The following is a 26,612-nucleotide window of genomic DNA, read 5'->3' as shown; positions in this document are numbered from 1 at the left end:
TCCAGACATGCGCAGTGCAGGGGCTGAGGCGCCAGCTGTTGACTTGGAGGTTCCGGAGAGGCAGCGCATGCGCGAGTGTACGCGTTGCCGGCGAAGAGGGGAGCCTGACGACTCGGAAATTTGAATACCACAGTAGCATGGAGTGTGACCTCATGGAGACTGACATCTTGGAGTCGTTGGAAGATCTCGGGTAAGACTGCCAGGGCACCGGTCTCCCAAACCCCCACACTGCAGACCCCTCGGGAACTCCTCCGCCTCAGTCAGAGACACCTGCCTCTCCGCGCCGCAACCCGTGGCTCCTGGCTGTCGCCTCCCTGTAGCTCCGGGACCCCAATTCTACGTCCACTGCCTGCCCTGTCGGGTTGGGGTCCTCCGGCTGCGACGCCCCTAGGCTTGCCCTGTGCGCCCTGCAGCCGACTTACCCGCAGCGTTTGTCAGTCATGCGTGTCATTGTCTGGGTCTGGCTCTCGCCACCACCCTCCCTGAGCTCCTTTCCTTGCCCCCTGTCCTCCTGCCCTACCCCCTCACTCTGGAGGGTGCCAAAGTTGATTTTCTGTTTTCCTACTTGTCCTCCAAACTTCCTGCTCCTGTCTTGAGCCCCTGCTCCTACACCACCCCAGTTCTCTCAAAAAAAATCTCCTTTGCCCAGTCATGTCTGCATGCACCCAGGCTTCCCTCAGCCACAAGTCTGTGCGCTGCATCCGTTCCTCCTGCCAGCTCACTTGTGCACCTAACCTGTCGCCACCTTCGTGGGAATCATGGGGAGTTTCCCTTGATTCTGACACTCCTTCATTGAGCACCATTAGCCCTTTGCCTTAGGGCCATCTTCACCCACCAAGTCTCTGTGTATTTGTTGTGCATTTTTTCTCTCCCCATGACAGTTACCCAACCATAATTCATTAGTATCTAGAAGCTGGAAATAGGGCTTCTTATCTCACTGGGTCACCCAGTTCAGGGTGCTCAGTTAAAACTTGAGAACTTAGAATTTCTTGGGCTAAATGTGGTTCCAGAAACAAACTGTATGATTAAATATTTGCTTATAGATATGGTATCCCCAAAAAAAGAAAGAAAAGAAAAATAGATTTAGGTAACTATATTTATAAAGTAACAGTCCGTTACCAAAACCTTCCCCTAGGTTTTACCTTGCTGTGGAAAACCTTTCTTATTTGGGGACGGATACCATGAGGTTTCCCAACATCTGCCTGTTTAAGTAACTTGTCCTGGCACGGATTTTTAGGAAAGGAAATGGTAGTGCTTATCATCTTTTTTTGTCGATGTGAATTGTCATTGTACTTTTCTCTGGAACTTGCTCTGAATTTTCATGAATATTCCAGGCTTTAGGTGGCTTATTTCTTTGATGAGGGCCTATTTAAAAGTCACACTCAGTGAAATGGTGTCTTTTTGGTGGGTCTCTCAAACTTTAAACTGCTAGATTTCAGACATGAAACCATTCAGTAAACATTTTTGAGGAACACTTGTTCTGTTAACGGTGTTGGTCTGAGCTTTTAAGGGTAGAGAGTGAGGTAGAATTGAAGTTTACACTGTGAAAACATACTGTGAAGAGAACTGAGGAGAACCAGGAAAAGGAGAGGAAGTGGGGAAGGAAAACTGGAAAAGGAAACAAGTCTTAAGCTTCCTGGAAGAACACTTAAGATTAGTGATGAAGGAGAAGTAGAGAGAGGATGGAGGTAAACCTTATTTAAATATAGTCACTCTACATGGATAGAGGTCCCTTAACAATTAAGTGATTGATGCCACTTCTTCTCATTATTGTTCTTTTATTCTCTGTTAACTATGTTTTTCTTCTCTTGGGTACTATAAAAGTCATTGTCACTACAATAACTCTAGTTAAATAAATCATGGAGATGGGTTGTAGTGTAAACCGTGGGATACTCTGAAAACTTGACTATAAATTTTAACGTATAACTGCCTAGTTTGGTGGCATCCAGCCATTAAAATTTAGCCTTAATTAAATGACATGTACTTTTCAAGGATTTGCTGTGAAAGACTGAGGGCAGGAGAGGTAGGTGATGGAGGATGAGATGGTTGGATGACATCACCTACTCCATGGACATGAGTTTGAGCAAACACTGGGAGATAGTGAAGGACAGGGAAGCTTGGTGTACTGTAGTCCATGGGTCACAAAAAGTCGGACAAGACTGAGCAAGTGAAAAACAGCAACAATTAGAAATAAATGACAATCATTTATTTTTAGCCTGGTACACAGTAGGAATTCAGTAATTACTTGCAGGAAAAAATTAATAAGTTTAAATGTGTAACAGGAGGAGAAGTTTCTAGGCCTGTTTTTTTTTTATTTCACTGTCTAATAATTGATTTTAAATGTAGATGTCATACTATATATAACCTCATTTTTGTGTGTGAGGTTTCTTCTGTCCCATTAAATATGTAAGCATATAGTTACATTTTAAAAAGAACTGAATGGCATTTCTGTACCTCTAAATATCAAACTACCTTGAGCATATTTAATAAGTATTTATCAATATTACATTTAAAATATAAAATAACCTTCTGAAGAATGTATATTTTTAAATGACTTTGAGAATGACAAAATACTTAATTCTAGCTATTTTCTAGATTGAGGTTCATTGTTACTATTCTCTTTTATGAATATCTAAACATTTAATAATTTTTTAAAATTACATTTGAATCCCTTACAAAGGGTTGGGATTCATTTGCACCAGTTCACTCAAACATCAATTTGCCAGCAATTATTAAGTTAATCTTGACGTTTCTCTGGTACTAGTATGTCTTACTAATTTTAACTATCATTAAATATAGGAGAAGGAAATAATAATTGGCAAGTTTTTGCTTTTAAAGAAAATTATTAAAACCTCTAATTTCTGGAATATCTTCTAGAAAAGACATCTAAGTTTTATTTCTCAAATAGTAAACTATGGCATGCATGTGTGCATGTTCAGTCACTTCAGTCATGTCAGATTCTTTGTGTCCCTATGGACTTTAGCCCACCAGGCCCCTCTGTCCGTGGGATTCTCCAGGCAAGAATACTGGACTACTCCTACTTTCCCTGCCCTTCTCCAGGAGATCTTCCTGACCCAGGGATCAAATCCATGTCTTCTGCATTGCAGGTGGATTCTTTACCACTGAGCACCAGGGAAGCCCAAACTATAGTATAATTTATCACTTATAATCTGGTTTTAATGCTGATTTAATTAAAGTGAGAAAGCAAACCTTTGTACAGTGAGCTCTCCATAAATGTACGGAGGTTGACATAATTTACTAGTACCTGAGTCTATTCAGTATTCACCTATTTTGAAGGGATTAGCTTGCTTTTTTAATGGTATATTTATATATGCAAGTTTAGAGATTGGCCATTGTAGCTTTATTAAATCATTGCTTGATTAAACAAATAAAATGTGAATATATTGTATTTGTAACATATTAGATGTGATTTTATGTTGTTCTGAAGTGTAATTTCTTACTCACCAGTTACAAGGGTCCATTGTTAGAAGATGGCGCTCTGTCTCAGGCCGTCACTGCTGGAGCCAGTTCCCCTGAGTTTACCAAACTCTGTGCTTGGTTGGTGTCTGAATTAAGAGTGCTCTGTAAACTAGAGGAAAATGTGCAAGCAACTAACAGTAAGTAAACATTCAGTTTTAGGTGCAAATATAAAAATGAAGTTTGTATTTTGAGTGAACATTATCAGTATTACAACTGAAATTTCAAATTCTTTATAAATGTAAAAAAAAATTCATAAGGAAACAGAATGCTTTTTTTCCCCTCCATTGTTTTTATAGGTAAGGTAAATTCTGAAGTTGAAAAACCAGAATATAGTCATACAGCTGTTTGTGGAAATTGAAAAGACCCTTTTACTGAGATCAAAAAAATGGAGACAGAGTATATATGAACTTTTTATTCTTTGTAAAAATTGTAAGATCTTTAATTGGTGGCCAAAACTAGAAATTGGGGTGTTTTTCTCTGAGGATTACCAAATTCCAGAAGTATATATAACATGTAAATACATTATAATTCTGTTATACATGGGGAGAAAAAACACTTTATTAAGGAACTTTCTGTATCATAGAAATGTATCACTAGGTTCATCACAACCAGATCCATCATCATCAGATTTATGGTGTGGAGAGCTGTTTGGTATTTGCCAATTTTGTTACTGCTTTAGCGCTAGTTTTGATGCTGTGAAAGAATCAAAAGCTTTGGAACCTGACACTCCACAACCTGGTTCCCTCCTATCATAGGTAAACCCATAATAGGAAACAAAAATGCTCACTTGCTAATCCACCCTTGTGGAAAACTATACACATAATCCCCCGCTATGGAATCCAATTTTGAAGAACTTACTCTTATGTATTTAGTATATTTAATGTGTATAGTTAGTTGCATCCAGCTGTAATTATTAAGGAGAGTATAGTGTAAAAGTAGTCACAACAGCTTACACTTACTGAGCACTAGCCATATTCTAAGCACTTTACAAGTGTTAGCTCATTTAAACCCCAGGGCAACCCTACCAGGCTGCTTTTATTCCTACTTTTATCAAACAAGGTAGCACAAAGGTTAAGTCCCTTGCCTGAGGTCACACAACCAGTAAGTGATACAGGCAGGCTTCAGTCCCCAGCAGTCAGGTTTGGGAGCCAGTGTTCTTTACATTGCCTGTTTCCCTGACATTTCAGAGACTGCGGGTGCCTTTGAAAACAGTTAGTACTAGACGGTAACTGTTTATAACCGGGAGCCCTGTTGTTCAGATGAAAACATATAGAAGTCAATGCAAAACAGGTAAAAGCGTGGGGTTCTAGTTGAGGTTGAGAGGGAGTGCTTTGAGCACAGCTGTCTCTGCTCCAGCTTCCTCTAACAGAGTCCTTTGAAACTCTCAAGTTCACAGAACACAGCTTGCAAAACACTGATAATGCATTCTTCCCATTTTATAGGTGAGAAAATGGAGTCAAATCAAGAGACTCTTGTCAGTGTATTAGTTAAATTTTCCCCTTTGCGATACTGGATAGAGTAAGGAAGAAGAGCATTGCTTTCTCTTGGTTCACCCAGTGAACGCTGTATCCGACATGTTATGAGAAGACAGAAATGCAAATCATGTTCACCGTCTTCAAATGGGAATTTTAGACACAACTGAAACAAATAGAGATTAGAACAGTAGTTAAATGGTTCACTTTGTGGTTCACAGGGAAGGAAACTCGGTGAGTGTAGCAGGCTTTCGGGAAGGTTTCATCAAGGAGCAAGACCATTGGACTTTGATGAATATGTGGGATTTAATAGAGGAGGAGGGGGTAAAGGGCATATCAGTCACAGGGAGTCACTGAAGTTAGGACACGGAGGTAGAAATGAGACTGCCCATTTCCAGGATGGTGAGGAGACCAGCCTGGCACCACTAGAGGGAAGATTTCTGGAGGTTGTAGGTAACTACTATATACAGGTAATAGGAACTACTCCTACCAGTATACCGGAAAGGGCAAGCAAAGAGGCTGTGAAGAATCTTCAAAGGCAAACAGAAAAAATTAGATTGGATGAGGTGGAACTTAGGAATCCATTAAAGGTAATAACCTAATGAAAACTGTTAAAGAAAGCAAATAGGCAGTAGTGTGAGAAAGGATGGATTAGAAGAGAAAGGTACTTGTGTTAGGAAAATACTATTAAAATTTTCAATTTATAGATAATTACTATGCCAATGGGGAAAACAGTAATTTTTGTTAAATAAGATTATTTTAATTCTTAAAAGGCCCAAGTGAAGCTGAAGAATTCCAGCTTGAGGTGAGTGGGCTACTAGGGGAGATGAACTGTCCATATCTTTCACTGACATCTGGGGATGTGACCAAGCGCCTTCTCATTCAGAAGAACTGCCTCCTTTTGCTCAGTAAGTTCATGGCTACTACAATGTAGCTATTATTTTCTGTTTATATTTTCCATGACTAATAAAACAAGTTTAAGAAAACCTTGTTTAAAGTTTCTAACTAAGAAGCTAATGGTGGATTCAGGCACTGGTAGCAGTGTCGTTTTGTAATTGCTGCTCTTGTATGCTTTAAATTCGGTGTGGTGCTCAGCCTGCTGTGCTTCACCTGACGTGACTAAAAGTCCTGCTAGAGGTTATCCAAGTGTGTTATCATCCAAACATCAGTGTTCTAGACCAGAAGCACACTAAAATCAGCTAGGAAAATACTATGGGGATAATGAAGTGTTTTTTTTTTTTTTAATTTGTGGACAGTAACCATTCTAGGCACAGTAAATGGAAAATGTAATCATTTAAAGTATTTTGTGTTGTTATTTCTTTGTTTCTGGGTAATTATTTGTGGATTTCAAATTTGTTTGTAAAGATGTCAAATGACAATGTAAGCATTTCTAGAATACTATTTGGATTGTTCCTGTACTTACTCATCATTTGGGAAGTAAATTTTTATGAAAAGTTATTTCCTTCTATGTTATTTTTTTAATATACTAACTACTATTTTTCTTTTTACCCTGAGAAACAGTAAGTAGACTCACAAATTTTATTGCCTTATGTAAACTCTCCGATAACTCTCCAATAACTCTCACCAGTTGTCTTAAACTTAAAGAATTTTTGTAGCATTCTGAGACACATTTAGATTAAGCTTTCGTTAAGTGAATATTATATAGTTCTTATTATGACAAACACAGGTCAGAGCATCTTTCAAATGTTTGTCTTTACAACTTAACTATGGCTTCTGGAAAATGATGCAACTCCAATTTTGAATGTTTAGTTTTTAAAAAAGCATGTGTTCATAGCTGTTATATTTAGGAACTAAGGTATTCTAAAATCACTTTAACCTCACCTTTGTCAAATGATTGTTACTCGGTGGGTATAGGGTGGAGGGTGGGTGCATATTGCTAGATACTGCTTTAGATACTGATAATTGCTGGCATGTGGTTCTTATACATGCATTCATTATCCTTCAAATTGTGTAATCCAGTAACTGGCTCAGCTACAGTATACTCACTGAATCTTCCTTTGTAGCACTGCTTATCGTTACCAATACCTGATATTTGGCACTTAGAATATGTTATCTTACATAGGAAGACAACAGCTGTGTGGAAGGCTCAGTAAAGACCCTGAATTAGCTAATTCTTCCAGAGAGCTCAAAAACAGTTTGGTGTTTCTGTTCCTGGTGCTTATAAAAAAACACTTAGAATATAAATATTTTATAAAAATGCCTTTAACTCTTTCCTGTTTGTTAAGCAGGCTGTTCTGAACATTATTATTTTGGACTCAGGGTCATCATTATATTTTAATGTGCTGTTACCTCCAAAGCTTTTCAAGAATATACAACTGTTTGCTCCTCAACTAAATGACTAAATCGACTAAAGCTTACTCTGCTTTTGGAATTCTTCATACATACATACACACTGCTCCCTTCCTTCTCTTTATCTTTGCTTCTGCTCTTTCCTCTTTCTGAATATTCCCCAGTTTGTATCCTCTCTCATGCTAGTACGCATTTATGTACATGTACTCATTCTCTTTTCACTCTGTATAAATATTTTTCATCTTTCCAAGTATCAGTTGTCACATCTCAGTGCTATAATTTTACTTGCTTCTTGCAGCACCCTACCTTATTGAATTGAATCTTTTAATTCCTGAGGGGGGAAAATAACCAACCCCGTTAGAATTGTTAGTAAAACAGAATAGTGTATTCTCTAATAGTCTGTACTGGCTGAAAAACTCTCATGTGTCAGGTTAAGAACTGTTGTGGCTCTTAATTGGCCTTTGTGGTTGTCAGTATATTAATATTTCCCTTAGGTATAATAAGTCTAATATCTTTGTATGCATATATTCTTTATTTCTAATTAGATTGTCGGTAGAGATAATCTTTTTTTGTTGTGTTTTATATCTTCCGTGCCTTTTCTGATATTTTGAACACACCAGTTACAATTAATGCTTTTTGATGGTAATTGTGTTGGTAAACTAATTTTGTGAATGCCTGAGCTATGTTGTCCCAAATTTAGAGACCAATTTATTAAATCATATATATGATTTTCTAGAGCAAGGGTTGGCAAACTTTTTCTTAAAGGCCCAGATAGTAAATATTTTCTGCTTTGTGGGCCATAAGGTCTCTGGCAACTACTTAACTCCACTGTTGTAGCATGTTAGTGGCCATAGATGACATGTAAATGAATTTTAGAGTGTGGCCATGTTCCAAGAAAACCTTATTTGCAAAAACAGTTGGTTATTTTCATGGCAGTGGGGTTTTACTATTTTGATCTTTTAATTCATGCAGTTTGCTATATAGAACATGTTAAGATTTTATCAAACCCATTTAGAATGACCTTTCCAGAATCTCAGCTGTTTATTCTAGAATAGGGTTTGGCAGCTCTTCAGAAATGGTCTGCTAAAATTATGACCCCTGTACTTCTCACATTACACCTTGGGTATAGGAGATGAGATATTCACGCTGATTGTTCTTTTATACTTACTGTAGGGCTTACGAGCCCAGAAAATGTCTTTTTCCAGCTCTCTGCCTAATGTTGTCAGAAGGTTCTCACTTTGTCACATAACCTGAAATCCTAAGATCCAAATGATTATTAAACATCTAAAAATATAAATGTCCCTTGGAAGGTAAAAGGAATAAGACTGAATATTTTTACCTTCAACTGAATTATCTGAAGCAGATTGCAGCTCTCATTATACCTGGCTGAAGTCAACAAACAAGGGAATGATACTGATATGAAAGGACTCCGCCCAGAAATGATTAGAAAGTTTTGGGGTCTTTTTTTTCCCCCCCTCCAGGGGAGGGGGTGAGAATGAGGAATGTAGGAGGAAAGGGAATATTAAGAAGAATACAGATTAAAGAGGGTATTGTGTGACCTGCCAGAAGGTGACATTAGGCTACTGGAGACCATGCATGAAAAAGGGATGTTTGTAAATTTAGTACCTTCCCCCTTCTCTTGTAAGTGAAGCTTTGACCACTTAAAAATACTCTTTCACTCCAGTCTTAAACAGACTACTTGAGTGTTGGAAGGTAAGAGGGCAGGATAGTTATATCACTGGTGTGTATCAGTTGTGAGAAGTAAAGTATAGATACAGATATATATATATATATATATATATATAACCTTTTTAACTGTTGCTGAAAACTAGCCACCTGCCACCTTTTGCCAGTTTGTTAACAGATGCCAACCCATGTTCTGGAGGTTCCTTGATAGTGAAATGCAAGAATCAGATTTTAAGATGTGATCTACCTTGATCTTTTGGTTTCAAAAAAGAATTGCTTGCTTTTAAATCAGGCTTTAAACATATATTGGTTAAATACTGAATTACAGAACCAGATTATGTGTTACATAATTTGCAGGTAAAAAATGGTTTTCCTTTCTTGTTTTTATCCATTCTTGCAGCTTTATTACGTATCATTAGATCTATAGAGTTGTTACTCCAGACTTATGACTATTAATTGTAGCTGTATCTCATTTTGAAATCTTATTTTGTTTACTTCAGCATACCTCATCTCAGAACTAGAAGCTGCCAGAATGCTCTGTGTGAATACTCTTCCAAAAAAAGCTCAAGAAGGAGGCGGTAGTGAGGTCTTTCAAGAGTTGAAAGGCATATGTATTGCTCTAGGAATGTCCAAACCTCCAGCCAATATAACTATGTTCCAATTCTTCAGCGGGATTGAAAAAAAAGTAAGACCTTTAGTACCAGATTGTAGTGTATTAAAGGCATAGTCCTACAGTTGTTTGAAATGAAGCAAGTTAATTTCTCTTAATGGGAACCTAATGTACATATTTTTAAGTGATTGTTACTAAATGAGTTTTGCGTCTTAAATCCTAGATTCCTTCAAGAAAAATTGGTATTTTACTATTTTTTTAACATACTAGCATGTTTCTTTTTCAAAAAGGAAACTTTGCACCTTGATTTATAAACTGAAATAAACTAGAAGTAATGTAAAGAGAATTAGGACTTAAGTCCATTTAAAAGTTATTTTATCATTGAACTTTGATGCAATTAATAATTTTGAGGTCTTTATCATTAAATGTTACCACCATTTTCCCCATTGACTGGACAGAAAAGGATGTAAATGTTTTGTGATTTTAATCCAGTCACTTCAAGTCTTACATGTTTCATTTGAAAAACTAGTTATGTTAACTGCTAATATAATCTAGTACATGAAAATAAGTTAGAATTGTTCTTATACCACATATTATCAACAGTTAAAGAGTCTTTATATAATTGATTAGGAACAAGCAATTTTAATTAAAAAATTAATGAACAGAAGAGAATGATACTTATTATAGCAGAGTTATTCTCTATATGCATTATCTGCTGGACTCTAAGAATTGGTACATTTGCCTTGTGGGGTAGATGGATGCCATGATGCACAAATTTGGCTGAACTCTACCGGGGAGCAGCAGTGTATCCATAGTCCATATTTTTCTGTGTGTTCATTCATTCATTCAGCAAATACATATTGAATGCCCACTGTTGTCAGGCACTGTTCTAGGTGCAGTGAAGGACTCATGCTTCCATAGACACCTGAGGAGTGGGTCAAGTGAGTGTCTTTATCATGTGGGTCTTGTACATTTCAAAACATCCTCCACCTTTGCCTCTGTCAGGAATCTTCTTTTGATGGCAGGATATGATGGGAGTTGGGAAGATGAGGAGGATGTGTTTTACTTTTAGATTTGTTTATTCATTCATTTATGTTTTTGTGTCAGTTAAAGGAAACATTAGCAAAAGTTCCACCTAATCATGTGGGAAAGCCTTTATTGAAGAAGCCAATGGGACCGGCCCACTGGGTGAGTAGTGAGCATCCTGAGTAAACTTTGTAAGGAGCCATCTACCTATCTCAGGATATTTATGTTTGTGCTTTGAAGTAATATTCTCTAATATGGTGGACATCCTTAGAATCATTTTTGTAAGTCTTAAGATTTATCCAAAATAATTTTATTTATGTAACGCTAGGAGTACTTCTTTCATAATTTGTAAAAAATTTCACACAGCTGATTAAATTGAAGTTCAGTATGATGCATGTTTCTAATTGCCAAATGGGTTGGCTTCAAGCCAAAAGCTTCACTGGGCTGAGCTCCACACAGTGAGTTATAGGAAAACTAAATGAGAATTTTGTACTTACATATTCTTTATTCTATTTTGAGATGACATTATTATGCCTGTCATTTCATTAGTTTATTATAACTTATTATTCTGTTTATTATATAACCTAAATCATTTTGTGCTGAGTGCTGGGCATTCAGTTGTAAATGAAACAAGTTTCTCCCCTTTTGGAATAGGGGGTCAAGCAGATTTAAATTCTAACTGGTCTTTTTAATTTTGTTTCAGGAAAAGATAGAAGCAATTAACCAAGCTGTGGCCAATGAATATGAAGTTCGGAGAAAGCTGCTAATAAAACGTTTGGATGTCACTGTCCAGTCTTTTGGCTGGTCTGACAGAGCTAAGGTACACATTAAATCACTGAAAAGAGGAGAGTATTTCTGGACGTGATCTTTAAACATACTTAACACAGCTTAGATGTAGTGCAGACTATAAGAGAAATACATAGGAGATACACATAGGGGTTTTTCTTTAGTGAATTACTGAGTAGCCATTCAACAATAATGAAAACACTTTTTTTCAATTTTTTAATATTTTTCAGCAAAGCTATATGTTGTAAACCCTACTGGAAGTATCCATTTGTAAGAGAAAAGTAGAGTACCTAAAAATTTACTAAAAATAATGAAATTTTAAATTACTTGTTTACTTTAAGCTAACAGTTTAACTTGCTAATTAAATAAATAAATTAAAAATACTGATTTTGGAGGACCAAATATTGTGACCCATTTATAGAGAATTGGAGAATCCAGTAAGACTTTGTTTTATTTCAGCTTAAATAAGATAATCCAGGTAAAGCTCTTGGTCATTCCAACAGGTATTTATTAAATATCTGCTATTTTATCAGTAAGTGGTAATTAATTGGCACAGTTGGTTAATTTGACCTACTTAGAACCCTGAAATAGAACGAATTTTTGAATTTATGTGGAGATCGATCCAAAATGTTAAAAGTCCATTTAATGGTGCATTCGTTTTTAAAAAGTAGATTTTTTTCTGAACTTTAATTGACTGAGAAAATGTTTTTATTTAGTTCTCCCATTATCTTCCTAATACAATAAATGTTAGTTTCACCTAAAATCTTTAAACCATAGTATAGTCCTATTTAGCTGCTAAATTGATGGAGTAGATATTTACTGAATTATTAGTATTGGAAAGGGGTCTTAGAGATCAGTCTTAACTCCCCTCATTTTGCAACTAAAAACAAATGGAGACCCAAGTGAATGGAAGGTTTTGCCTGAGATTTCATAGTGAGTCAGTAGTAACACAGGGAATAAATTATTCTCTTTGGGGCCTCTTGTTGAGGAAATACCAGTCCTTAGTTAAAATATCTTTGATGATAGCAATCATTTCACTCTTGGCATAATACTGTACTTCAAAAACAAAACCCTGCAACTTTGGACTAGAAAAGCATGTAATGATTGATGGATGTGCATTGACCCAAGGTATTAACACTGGAATTCTGGTCTTAACACTGCCGTTAATGGGCTCTACTCCTGGGGTTCTGATGCAGTATGTCTGAGCGTCTCTTTACTCTTTGAACTTTTGTTTCATGTAATGAAATTTATGTATTTACATGTCACTTTGAAATTGCATTATGAAAGCAGTTTTATTTGAAGCATATATGAAACTGTTTTCTCAAACTTGTTTGTTTCTATTCACCTAAAGATTGATTGAGCACCTACTGTAGGTACAATAGTGACTACAAGGAAATGAAATATAAGACATTCAGGAAATGTTTCTCAAGACAAGCTAATCTCTTTAGCCTTTTAATTATTAAAGAAAATTTTTAAAAATAAAAAGTCATTTGTCATCCCACTGTCTTAACCACAATAGCTGTTTTCATTTTTAACATTATCTTCCTTACATATATAATCATGGTAAGCATCTCTTTTTACACTTTTCACATAATATAATTTAAACTTTTACCATCAATATTTGAGTACCTGTACATAACTAACAGACTGAGCAATTACGTTTTGTTCTTGTGCTATTTTCCTGTGTATTGTAGCTGTAGCTGTTGCTTCCAAATTTAATAGGTAAGAATTTGTTGTTGCTTCCCCACATTTAGGTACTTTAATTTGCATTTATTGATCCTATCTGGAAAACATGTTTTATATTTATTGTAACTTTATTTTCTCTTGTGTAAACTTTCTATTTATATCCTTTGTTCACTCATCTTTTGTGATCTTATGTTACAAATACATTAAATGTACTTCTACTAAGTGGTTATAAAGTAGACTCTCTTATTTATAATAGAAATGCCTTCATTTTATCTATTTAAATGTAAGATATAGATAAAATGAACGCATTTGAGACCAATGGCATGGGAAACCTTTTTGTTCCACAGTCTTAAAGGCAAGCCCCTTTATCTCCATACCCCCTTCTATCCCCTTTATCATTCCTTGTTGTATCAGCAGGTCTGACAGCTATACTCTAAGATAGCTCTTCACTAGATAGGAGCAGTGGTGAGTATGTAACTTTTTCTCTCATTTGGAGCCTAGTAAATACTATCATCAAACATTTTGAAAATCTTTAACTTGTTTAGCATCAATGTTTCTGTGTAATCTTGAAAACTGACATTTGTCTTTGAACACTTTCTTTCAGAGTCAAACAGAAAAATTGGCGAAGGTTTACCAGCCGAAACGCTCAGTCTTATCTCCTAAAAGTACTATTTCTGTTGCCCACCTTTTGGCTGCAAGACAAGACTTGTCAAAGATCTTAAGGACGAGCAGTGGCTCTATAAGAGAAAAGACTGCCTGTGCCATCAATAAGGTGATAAGATTACCTTTAATTTTCTTTCAAACACATTTATTTATGTTTTTAAAATAACTTAAAATTTAAAATACCTTTCTTATCCCATAGGTGTTGATGGGCAGAGTTCCCGACAGAGGAGGTAGGCCCAATGAAATCGAACCTCCACCCCCAGAGATGCCACCCTGGCAGAAAAGGCAAGATGGCCCCCAGCAACCAGCAGGAGGACGAGGAGGCGGGCGAGGTGGTTATGAACATTCCTCATATGGAGGACGAGGAGGTCATGAACAGCAAGGAGGAGGGAGAGGTGGACGTGGTGGCGGCTACGACCATGGTGGCCGAGGGGGAGGAAGAGGAAATAAGCATCAAGGAGGCTGGACAGATGGAGGCAGTGGAGGAGGGGGTGGCTACCAAGATGGCGGTTATCGAGATTCGGGTTTCCAGGCCGGTGGCTATCATGGTGGCCACAGTGGTGGCTATCAGGGCGGTGGCTATGGTGGCTTCCAAACATCCACATACACAGGAAGTGGATACCAGGGTGGTGGATATCAGCAGGACAATAGATACCAAGATGGTGGGCATCACAGTGATCGAGGCAGTGGTCGTGGAGGGAGAGGGGGTCGCGGAGGCCGAGGTGGACGCGCTGGCCAAGGAGGAGGTTGGGGAGGAAGAGGGAGTCAGAATTATCATCAAGGGGGGCAATTTGAACAGCACTTCCAGCACGGAGGTTACCAGTATAATCATTCTGGATTTGGACAGGGAAGACATTATACTAGTTGAGGCTACATAGAACCTTACATTTTGCTAGAGCTCAAGTAATAGAAACTTAGTTTCAGAATCCTGAATCCAGCGTTGATTTTGAATTAATGTGAGACCACCGGTGACAGGCAGATTCCTGCTTGGCATAAGCATTTGTAGGTCTTCATACAATACTGTTCTTTTTTTTTTAATGGACTTACATAATGCTGTTTATTTGAGAAACACATACAATATCTCTCCTTTGTATGAAGAATTTCTTAAAAGGTAATTAAAACTGCCTTTAACTGACCAGTTTAGACTAATTCCACAGTCAGAACATGCGTATTTTTCTGAAGAAATTACTTGAATAAGTAGTTTTCATGTTTTCAATATGCAGTTTTGAAAAATGAGAATTCTTCTAGATTTTTTTAGATTTACAACTAGGAAACCTTCCTCATATTAACAATCCATTTATATGTGTTTTCCTTAAAGTATTCTGATGCCTATTTTCCAAGCACAGTTCTGCCCTGATTGGCTTTTTATTCAGAGAGGTTATGCAACATTTGCTTCATGATAGAACTTTAAGGTCAGTTCCTATTAAATGAGCTCTTCTGCAGATAGCACATTCAGTAGCCTTATCCTTTTGACAGAATACTGTACCATATGCTCAACTCTGAAAACCTTGAACACGGCCAAAATCCATAAAGATTATAAAAGCAGACTAAGTTGTGAACCTATAGTACATGTAGTCATTTAGTTAAGTTTAGCAATTCAAACTGACCTGCATCCATTCAAAACAAGTTCCTCTTTCAACTTTATTTTTACTTGAAATCTGCTAGAAGAAACAGCAAACTGAAATTTGTTTTATGCACGAGTTAAAACCACTGGCTCAGCAGATACAAGTTAGTTTGCTTTGGGCAGGAGACTTTTTGTAATGAAAGAAATGCACTACCAAGTAAGAGGACAGACTTTTGCTTAGAGCAGGAGGCCCTTTATTATTGCTGCAGAAAACAAAAGCCTGGCTGAGTTGATGTTTGACACTCGCCGTTGCTGAAATCTACATGACGCTTCTTGCTGGGTTTTTGTACACGTAAATACTGTCAAGCTGTGAAAGAAAATGGCTGGAGGTGTGCTTTGTGTGAAAGGTGAGCAATAAAGTATCTGTATGTTCTCTCTTTGGTTTGAGTTTTATTTTAGCCGCTTTTTTTAAACTGATGAATTTGAGCAAGCTCCAGAAGTTAGTGATGGACAGGGAAGCATGGTGTGCTGCAGTCCATGGGGTCGCAAAGAGTCGGACAGGACTGAGCAACTGAACTGATTCTGGACGCTTGCTTCAAGCTTATGAACTAAGGCCTTTGTTCCCCAAAGATTCTCAAGTGTTTCACTGAAACATAGTTTGTGGTAAAAGATAAAACCTTACCCTAAGTAAGTTGAAAAAGAGCTATTTCCGAATTTACCTTTTACTGTCGTTTTATAGCTGGATAACTTCACTACTCATCCCTGACCACTAGGTGTAGCTGTTGCTACGTGGTGTTTCAAGCAAAGATCCTTTAATGGCCCTGATCTTTTAGGGGTTTTTTTTGTTTGTTTCTCCATTCTTCTTAGAATGAGAGACATTTTGAATGAAGTGAAATTCAAAATATAAATATATGTTTATAAGAAGAAATAGTATTTCCTTTTCCTAGTAAACGGGTTTTTAAAGTAAAGAATCAACTCATAACTTACCATTCAAAATATTCTATTTGCTGTTGAGATAAGTACATTCTTTTGATTGCTAAAACCATTTTAAAAAGCCTTGATCATTTTGTTATTTTTACCTGTTTATTAGATTTTTCAACTGGAATTTACCATTATAAAGTGTTCAGATTTGAAGATAATTTAACATACTTTTATTTATCATTAAAGATTTTAAGTTCTATTTTGAAAGTTTTAAGTGTTTGTCTCTGCTTAATGCTGTTAAATATGTTCAGTGTGTATAGGAGTTTCCTATTAGAAATAAAATTGTCAAGGTTTTATATCTTAAAATGGTATCTTAGAATGTATTAACATATACCTTAGTGTTTGCTTTAATCTGTTTTCTAGTATCAGACTCCACAATGTACTTAATGAACATGTTTCCTTCTTTCGACAAATAGAATTTTGATTTATTTTTATGGTTAATAGCTTACATTTCATACGTCATTTTTATGTGATTACTTTTCATATGTGAGCATATAAGAAAACAAATGATATATTTCTTGACAATGCACTCTACTTTCTGCTTCATATCAGAACTTTATTTTCACATTATAAACCCATAAAAGAATTGTCTTTTAGTGTCTTCTCTTTGACATATATTTTAGTGCTCTAGAAAGAGGATATTTCAAACCACTAGTTAGTTTTGTTATATTAAAGTTCTTAGGTTAATTTAGAGTGTTGATTTTACACACGTTCTTAACCTTTACTTGTAGAAATGACTAACTGGTGTAGGGAATGTAGGAATTTCTTGGAGAAACAATTTTTAGGAGGGAATTTCTGACATGTGAAATCTTATATATATATATATATATTTTTTTTTTTTTTTTTGCCACACTGCATAGCATGTGGGACCTTAGTTCCCCAGCCAAGGCTGTAACCCACCCCCTGCAGTGAGAGCACTGAGCCTTAACTGCTGGACCTCAAACTGCCAGGGAAGTCTCAAAATACTGTTTCTTAATAGACTGAGACAGACAGGACACTTTTGTTGGTGTTTTGTTTCCATCTCTACCAGGAGCTAGAACAGGATGTCAACATTTTCTGTGAAAATTGCCAGAGATATGCCACTACCATTTCTGTTTCTTGCTCTAGGCCCAAACAGAGCTAGTGTCTGTTGGCTACCCCCAAAACATACCACAGTGGCATATTGATTATTTTAAAATTAAGAAACTGCCAACAAAAGAGGGACACTCTGACCCTCGTCTGTCTCACAGAAAGCAAGCAAGAAGTCTCTTGTGTGAAACATATACTCCATGCACCTAAAGATAGAAGGACCCTAATTGCGGAAGATAGGGAATTCAGGTTGAGAAGCCCATATCAACAACCTTGTTACTTCTTTAATTTACTACCCCAAGCCCAAACTGTTAAGAGTTTCCACTAATTAAGTGCCCAAAACCTGAATTTCTTTGCCCTGTTAATTCCTCACCAAAAAAAATTTTTTTTTCTTTTATCTAAAACATAAAAGCTGCCTTCTTTGGCTGGGTTCCATTTCTCTGAGACCTCAGCTTGCAGAAATTAAAATTTGTTTCTTTTTCTCCTACTAATCTGTCTTAGGTCAGTTTTAATATTAGTCCGCAAGAACTCAAGGAGGGTAGAGGTGGAAATTTCTTATTTCTCAACACATCCAACTGGAATAGAGTTAAATAAATTCATGCTGAAGGAAAGCATTTAAATTTGTTTCAATGTACAGCTGACCTTTGAACAATGCGGGAGTTAGGGTTGCTGACCCTCTGCACTGTGCCTTCAGCTGCAGATTGTACAGTACTGTATTGAAAAAAATCCACATTTAAGTGGACCTGTGCTGTTCAAACCTGCATACTTAGATGTTTTTCCACTGCCCAGGTCATTTACATTCTTACACTGAGATTTTTTTTTGTGGTGCCCATCCTACCATTTTGGACACTTGATTTGCCTGTGTTACACTATTTTGAAAATAGATTTTTAATGTGTGTATACTACTTAACCATCTCCCCCTTTAGGTAACCTGGATGGCATTTGATTCAATTTTTTTTTTTTTAAATAGGACTATTCAGTTTACCTAAATTAAAAAATACGTTCTTCACAGGATATCTAATATTATATAAAGTTCATTTCCCCCTACTTTTCTTGTTTCTCTCATTTTCCACTAACATTATGGTAGTCACTAGAAAATGCTGTGTGTTGCTCAGTGCTACACATCCACATTTGTATAGGTTAATGTGTTCCAAGGGTTCAGATCAGTGTTTAAGCAGGTATGTATGTCAGTGTTGAAACTCTCCTTCACCTTGGGTGTTTTGAATCACCTGCAAAATTGTGTTGCTAAAGACTTTGCATGAACCTTAACAGTTGGTGTGAGAACTTCATAGTAAATCATTCACTGCCCACTAAATGTAAATGAAGAAGCCTAGGGTGGAAATGGAGAAGAAAAGAAATTTCACATATTTCTTAGGAATTTGAGGAAAAAGCTTAGGGGAAAAGTCTATGAAAATGACCAGCACCTGTTCAGTTACTATACTTTCCTCAATAAGAGAGGCCTGCACTTCAGTAAACACTTGAGTGGTGCCCTATTTAGGCACCAAGCACAAAGGTCAGAAAGTCCCTGCCTTGGAAAATGTCCAGAGGCAGAGCCAGAAATAGATAATCGTATCATAAGACAATAAAAACTTAACATTGTACCAGGGTGCTAGACTAGCACAGTGTTCAGAATTGTTCCTATAAGGTGGAAATTGCCTGGAGACGTTGGAAAAGTTGCAGGGGTCAGGTTTTGGAGGGCTCTGTATACTTTCCTAAGTAAATTGAACCCCATGTATGTGCTTTAGTATGCTGAGGCTTGTAGCCTGGTCAGTTTTGGATCCTATATAATAATCACTGGCTAAGAAGTAGAGAATCGATTTAAGGAGGGAGGCAAGGATTGGAATCAGGAGCTTAGAGCTTAAATTAATCAAGCATCATAGAGCAAAAGGACAAATTCAGGAAATATTTAGGAGGTAAAATAGGGTTTGTTTATTTAGAGTAAGAATAAGAAATTCAGTGTGACTAGTTTTTGTGTGTGTGTGACTAGTTTGTGTGTGTGTGTGCTCTATTTTTTTTTCATGATTTGTTCACTTTTAGTTGAAGGATTAGTAGAGACCAGTTGTGTGGTATAGAACACCAGTCACAAGTCAACTACACTAACATGAAACTACAGAGAAATTTGTTTCATTCTAACTAAACTTCAATTATCAGAAATTTATTTAAAAATTTTGAATGAAACGAGTGTGAAGCAAACCCTAACCTAAAGGGATGAGAAAGGGCTATTCAATAATCTTATTTACAATGATGATGATCTGTAACAGTTTAATATCTTGTATGTGTGTGCTGTATGCTAAGTCACTTCAGTTGTGTCTGACTTTGCAACTCTGTGGACTGCAGCCTGCCAGGCTCCTCTGTCCATGGGATTCTCCAGGCAAGAACACTGGAGTGGGTTGCCATGCCCTTCTCCAGGGGATCTTCCTGCCCCAGGGATTGAACCTGCATCTCCATGTCTCCTGCATTGGTAGGCAGGGTCTTGACCACTAGCACCACCTGAGAAGCACTTAATATCTTCTAGGGCTGCTATCAGTTAACTTCTTATCCAGTTACTGAGGTGCCTGCTATGGAAAAACAAAAATGATTGAGAGCATGTTTCCCCAGAGCCACTTTATCTGTAACAAACTAGAGCTATGAATGTGTATCTGTATGAAAATCCAAAAGCAATGGCTGGTTGCAAGAAATACTTATCTAATGATTCATTTAGAGCACCTAGAGTCAGGTAATCTGGATTCAGAACCTGGTACACTAGCTCTGTGACCTTGAGCAAGTTATTGAATTTAGCTAAACCATACCACGGTTCCCTAGTGGCTCAGCAGTAAAGAATCTGCCTGCCAATGCAGGAGGCGCAGGTTCAGTTCCTGGGTCGGGAAGATCCCCTGAAGAAAATATGAGGAAAGAAAGGAAGGAAGGAAATGGTAATCAACTCCAGTATTCTTGCCTTGGAAATCCCATGGACAGAGGATTCTGATACAGTCCACAGGGTCTCAAAGAGTAGGACATGACTTCGCAACTGAACAACATCACCAACAAACTGTAAATAATCTTCCAGTCTGGAAAATCTGGATAGCAGTTCCCACCTGCATAGACAAGTATGTGGTTTAAGTGTGATAATCTGTGTCAAGTGCCTACCATAGTGTTTGGTACATAATAGGCATTCACTCTTTAGCAATTATCACTACAGAGGTAATTAATACTCTGGAACACCTTAAACAGAACCTAAGAGATTATATCTCTTTTCCCTTCCTGTTTCATTTTGAGACAAATATTGCAAAGAAGTACAGAGCATTCTCTCTTTTGTCCAATTTCAAAACAGCCTAAAATATCCCAATTGCCTGCACCTACAGAGTCTATGATGGACAGTCGCTCTGCATGCTTTTGCTTTTTAGGTTTTTGTTCTTTTTTTTTTTTTGTCTGACAGAATTCTTTTCCAATGTATTTAGTGTGTGTTTAGAACAGCTTTGTAACAGCATCTTCAAGGAAAATCAAGGGAGTGAGTCGAAGATTAGGAGACTCTGCTCATTGGCTCATGTTACAGAATTCTTTTTATATCTCTTTTGAGTGTTCCCTCTAGGTGAGCATCTTTTTTTTTTCCCATCAAAAAATCAATCTAAAATAAAAAGGTAAGTTGATGTCTGTGATTTAGCATAATGTTTTTCCAAAATGGAATAAGCAAGAAAACACAGTCATTGCAAGAGATATGCTGCTTGAACGGATTGCTTTAGGCAAAAGAATAAATTTAAAATCCTCATTTTTCACAAGTATTCTTTCCTAAAATAAGCTGAGAAAATAAGTTTTCCCACTTTGCAAAAATAAAATATTCCAAAATACATCCCACATCTTCCTTACGAATTGACCCATCTAGAGACACTGAGTTCAGAGCAACCAAAAGAGTACTGGTTAATCATATGGATTCTTTTAAATATATAAATAGACTATTTTACATAATCTATTGAGACACATTGGATTAAAACTCATGGGAAAAATTTTAAGTGACTTTCAGGGGTCTTTATGCCTTAAATAAGAACCGATTTTATCAAATCATGTCATGAGCTATGTATTCTTTCTGATCACTATCAATACTCATTTCATTTTATAGAAAACAATAAACATTTAAACTTATGATAAAAGGTATATAAACTTGAAAATGTGCAGGTGACCAGAAAGGCTTAAATTGATAAACTAATTTCTGATTGATAAATGTCTTCATGTGTATTTGAGGAATAATTCATTACTAATGCATTGTCCTGAACCAAAGAAATCTCTCCCTGTATATTAGATGCCAGACCAGCCCCTATTTGAAAATATAAGCTCTGTCTTTGGAGTGTACAGAACACCACCTTTAAAGTCATTTTAGCCATGGGAAAAATAAGGGTAATAGTGTGATATACTGGAAAGAGAACCATATTAGGAGCTGAAAAAAATTGGTTCTTGTCTCAGTTCTGCTAATAACTATAATTTTTCTGTTTCATTAAGTGATTATTAAAAGCATAACTGCATTCTTCTCTAGTCATTAGAGAGTAATCTGTTGCAAAGGGGCGCTTGTCAGTGTCCACCTTGCCTCAATGTGTTCCTGTGTGACGCAGGCCCTGAGGACCGTTTGTCCATGCTCCCGTAAGTCTTGCCTGACTTTTTGTGATCCCCATGGACTGTACCCTGCCAGGCTTCTGGGTCCATGGGATTTTCCAGCAAGAATACTGGAGTGGGTTGCCATTTCCTTCAGGGGATCTTCCTGACCCTGGGATGGAAACTGCATCTCCTGCCTTGCAGGCAGATTCTTTACCACTGAGCCAGCAGAGATGCCCAAGGAGGGTCTATGCCATTCTTTTATTATGATTATTTAATTTTTGAATAGGTAATAACATGGATCAAAATTTGAAATGTAGGAAAAAGTTATTCAAAGAAAGCTCACTTTTGCCGCTCAGCCACATGGTTCTACTGTCACAGACATCTAATTTGTTAGGGTGTGTGCATTCATGTGTTCTCTTTCAGAGATATTTTAGACATAAAGAGATTAAATATATTCATTCTTTCCCCTCATTTGTACATAAATGATGGCTGCAATACATATCATTTTTCACTTTGATTTTTATTGAATATTTATTTTGGAGACCATTATCACTTCATAGGTTTTTTTTTTAACATCTAAATGGTATTACATTATGTGGATATAGCCATTTATTTAACCGAAGCTTTATAATAGATACTGGATTATTTCCAGTTGTTTCCTATCTCAAACAATGCTGTTATGAAAAACATGCTCACTTTGTATTTGTCTTATGTGCAAGTGTATCTTGAGAGCTCATAAGTAACAGCCTGGATTCTGAAGACATCCTGCTGGGATTTGAAGCCTGGCTGCAGCATTTAGTAGCTGTGAGTCCCTGAGCCTGTGACTTAACTTCTCTGTGCCTCACGTTTCTTATCTGTAAGAGCTCAGGTTATTGAAAAGATTCAAAGAATCCCTTTATATAAACTACTTGGAAGAGTGAGTGCCTGACAGTAAATGCTGTGTTAGTTGCTGCTTCTACTGTTATTGGTATTATTATCACCATTATTTTTAGGGTAAGTTCCCAGACATGGAACTCCTAAGTCAAAAAGAAAATACAGTTCTAATTTTGACGGGTATTGCCAAAATAGTCTTCACTCGAGATTCTACAAATTATTACCAGCAATGATGTGTGAGTAGGATGTTTCTCCACAATCATGCCCAGCAAGTATTTAAAAATTTTTAATCTGACGAGTGAAAACTGTTATTGCATAGTAGTTTAAAAACTTTTTAAAAGGTTATGTTTCTTATTTTGGGAGGAGGGTAATACGGTTTTGAGTCCTTTAGATTTCTTTTGGTGTGACTTACCTGTTCAGTTCCTTTGCCCATTTTATTTGAAATCAGGATGTTGAATTTGTTTTATGAATTTGTAGCTCTTATATTAAATAAACTGTGTTAGTGGTATGACTTGCAAATATTCTAAAACATTTTTTAAATTTATCTTTTGACAACTTTTGCTGGGAAGAGACACTCAGACATTTATTTTTTACATAGCTGATTTTTACGTCTTCTCTTTTATGACTTCTGGAAACTGTCATGTTTGAAAAGGCATTCACTATCCAAGATAACAATTTAAAATAATCATTCCATAGTTTACATTCCGTAGTTTACAATCATTCCATAGTTACATAGTGGTTTGATTTTTTTTCCATTTAAATCTTTTATTCGTTTGGAAATTATCATGAAGTTTTCAGCTATTGATCCAAATTTAAGGTTGCTACCCAGTTGTCTCAAATTATTTTACTGAGTAATATCTTTTTTTGAAATGATATGAAATGGCCACTTTATTGTATACTTAATTACTGTATTACCTCTCCTGTTTCGGACTTCTTAGTCTTTTTCTGTGGATTCATACCCTTTCAATAAACTGTTTTATGCTTTAATATCTGACAGGGCTAATTAGTACTCACTCATTGCTTTTTTTCCTATACTATTTATGTATGTTTTTCCTCCTATAAACTTTAAAATCAATTTGCTAACACACACACACACACACACACACACACACACACACACACAAATTCTCTTGGGGTTTTTTGGAGTTCACAGTAAATTCAAAGGTTCACTTGAAGAAAACTGAAATCTTCACAATGTTTCCTTCCTCTCCAGAAAGTTGGTACCTTTCCATGTATTTAAATCTTTTTGTGTCTATCAAGAGCATTTTAAAGCTTAGTTTGCTTGTTTCTTATTAAGTTTATTCCTTGATATCTTAGCTATTTTATCACTTGTATATGAGGTCTTTTATTTTCTGATTACTGTCTGTATTAATGACTTATTTCTATTCATTTAATACCCAATACCTTACTGGTTTTTCTTTTTGCTTGTAGTAAGTTTTCAGTTGATTCACTTGTAGTTTCTCAGTGTAGTCACTTCACAGTATTTGTTTTTGCCTACTTTAAAATGTTTTTACTCCTGTTTCCCTTTTTGTCTTCTGTATTACTTAACACCTCTCAAAGGCATTGTTAGATAATAAACAGTGATAGGCCTTCTTATCATCAGGAAGTCTTTTATGCACAATGCTTACAATGTTTTCTAAGTATCTTCCTGGTTTGGGAGTTGAGATAAATACATTTTAATCACATTCAAAAGTTTTCCTCTTTTTTTTTTAAATTGTTTTTTATTTTCAAGAGTTTTAAATATAAATGGGTGTTGAATATTGTCAAATATTTACATTTATTAAGACAATCATATAATTTTCTCTTTAGATTTTAACCTAATCACTTATTCATAGATAAGTGAATACTGAACCATTCTTAAATTCCTAGTATTACCTGTATATTTCGTCAAATATTTAGCATTTATCAAGATGATATTTTCTCTTTAGATTTTAACCTAATCACATATTCATAGATAAATGACTACTGACCATTCTTAAATTCCTAGTACTAACCTGTATATTTTGCACTGTACTTAAAATATTTCAGATTTGCCTTGATATTCATAAATGAGATTATTCCAGTTTTCTTTTGATGTCAATATTATGTTTGACTTAAAGTTTTTAGAAGTCTTTATTATGTTCTAGAACTATGTAAATTATACAGAATTAATCTATACTTTAAAAGTTTGATAACATTTTTTAGTAGAACTATCAGAGTCTGATGATAACTTTGGACAGCAACTCTTCAATGACCCCACAATTTTTTTCTTAAGTCAGGTTTTGTAGATTGTATTTTCCTAGAAATTATCCATTTTAACTAGATTTTCTTTTTTTCCCTTGTTTTAGGTCTACATTTGAATAGTCATTTATTTTTATTCTTTCTTATATATTAATATATTCATATATTTAAGACTGACTTTTTCCCTTATGGGTGGTGCTTATGTGGAACTTGTAGGAAGTATGTATAGTGTTTTCATGATCATTTCTTGTAAATTCTTCAATTTCTCTTAAAGATTTGGAAGAGGTTTTGTTTTGTTTTAACTTCTGGATTTTAGGGAATTTATTTTTCTAGTTTGGCCATCAAGTTCTAATTTTATATTTCAAATTTATTTCCAAATTTTGGAAATTTACTGATGTTTTCCTTGTGACCTAACATATGGTCCATTTTTGTAATTGTTTCATTGAAGAAAAGAGAACTAAAGACAGTCTGTTTTTAGAGGACAGGGTTAATGTATATATGCATCAGTTTTTAACATCATGGTTTAGAGTACAGAGTCTAAATCCAGACTAACAGTATCCAAATCCCAGATTTTTTACTCAAATCTTAGGCAAGTTACTTAATTTCTCTATGTCTCAGTTTCCTCTTTTGTAAAGTGGCTATAATGATAATATCTACTTCTTAGGGTTATACAAGGATTAAATGGATGAACATATGCAAAGCATTTAGGATAGTGTCTAGAATCAAATAAGCACCATATATGTATCAGCTGTTTTAGTTATTTAGATTTACTTCGTTAATTTTTAGAATTTTTCTGGAGCAGCACTCTCCAAATGAAATATAACACAATTCACACATGCAGTTTAAAATTTTGTGGTACCTATGTTAAGAAATTTTTTTGAATGGTAAAATTATTCTTAATAATATTTTATTTAACACATTACATCAAAATATTATACTGTAACATATAATCAATATACAGAACTCCTTAGTGAAACTGTACCTTCTTTGTTGTGCAGTCTTAGAACTCTGACGGGTTGTGTACTAGTAGCACATCTGACTTTGGACTTTGCATATTTCAAGTGCTCAACAACCACGGCGGTCAGTGGCTCCCGTTCTAGGTGGCACAGGTCCAGCAATGTATGTTTTGTATACTTGGTCCTTTATATGTCATGTGCTAAGTAAGGTGAAAATGACTCTCATGCCATTAATATATTTCTGTGTATTTCTCCTTGAATTGCCTTTAGTTCCTATTCTATAAATGCTCATACTCTGTAATTTGGTGCCAAAATACTTAATCATTAAATTTTCACTGTGAATTGTATCCTTTAGCATTAGAAATCAGCCTGCCTTTGTCTCTTTTTGTGCCTTTTGCTTTGAATTTTGTGTTATATATGACCAGCATTTTAAAAAAATTTTCAACCATCTGAATCACTTATAAGAAGTCTCCTGAACACATCACAGAATTGGATTTTTCTTTGTTAAAAGTCTGAGAATCTTTTTAAAAATATAGTTGAGTGTAGCCCATTTTACATGACAGATATATTTGAACTTAGGTCTGTCTTATTTTAGGTTCTGTTTTCTATTTTTACAACTTTTAAAACGTCATAGAGGTTCTCTTGGCTTTGGTTTTTGTATTTATTCT

At 35.9% G+C, this 26,612-nt stretch overlaps 1 protein-coding gene across 1 annotated transcript; it reads left to right on the top strand.

Annotated features, from left to right (window-relative positions):
• Positions 1–20: 20 nt before the first annotated feature.
• On the top strand, positions 21–15,720 carry FAM98A (family with sequence similarity 98 member A). Its single transcript, XM_020903503.2, has 8 exons — positions 21–190; positions 3,469–3,617; positions 5,726–5,860; positions 9,449–9,633; positions 10,666–10,746; positions 11,288–11,404; positions 13,661–13,828; positions 13,919–15,720. Exons 1-8 carry the CDS (start codon positions 138–140, stop codon positions 14,585–14,587), a joined length of 1,557 nt encoding a protein of 518 aa, XP_020759162.1. The 5' UTR covers positions 21–137; the 3' UTR covers positions 14,588–15,720.
• Positions 15,721–26,612: the final 10,892 nt, after the last annotated feature.

This window comes from Odocoileus virginianus, chromosome 2, assembly GCF_023699985.2.
Source record: "Odocoileus virginianus isolate 20LAN1187 ecotype Illinois chromosome 2, Ovbor_1.2, whole genome shotgun sequence".
In the NCBI taxonomy this organism is placed as follows: Eukaryota; Metazoa; Chordata; class Mammalia; order Artiodactyla; family Cervidae; genus Odocoileus; species Odocoileus virginianus.
The sequence above is the reverse complement of the archived record's forward strand: the minus strand, read 5'-3'. Positions and strand labels throughout refer to the sequence as shown.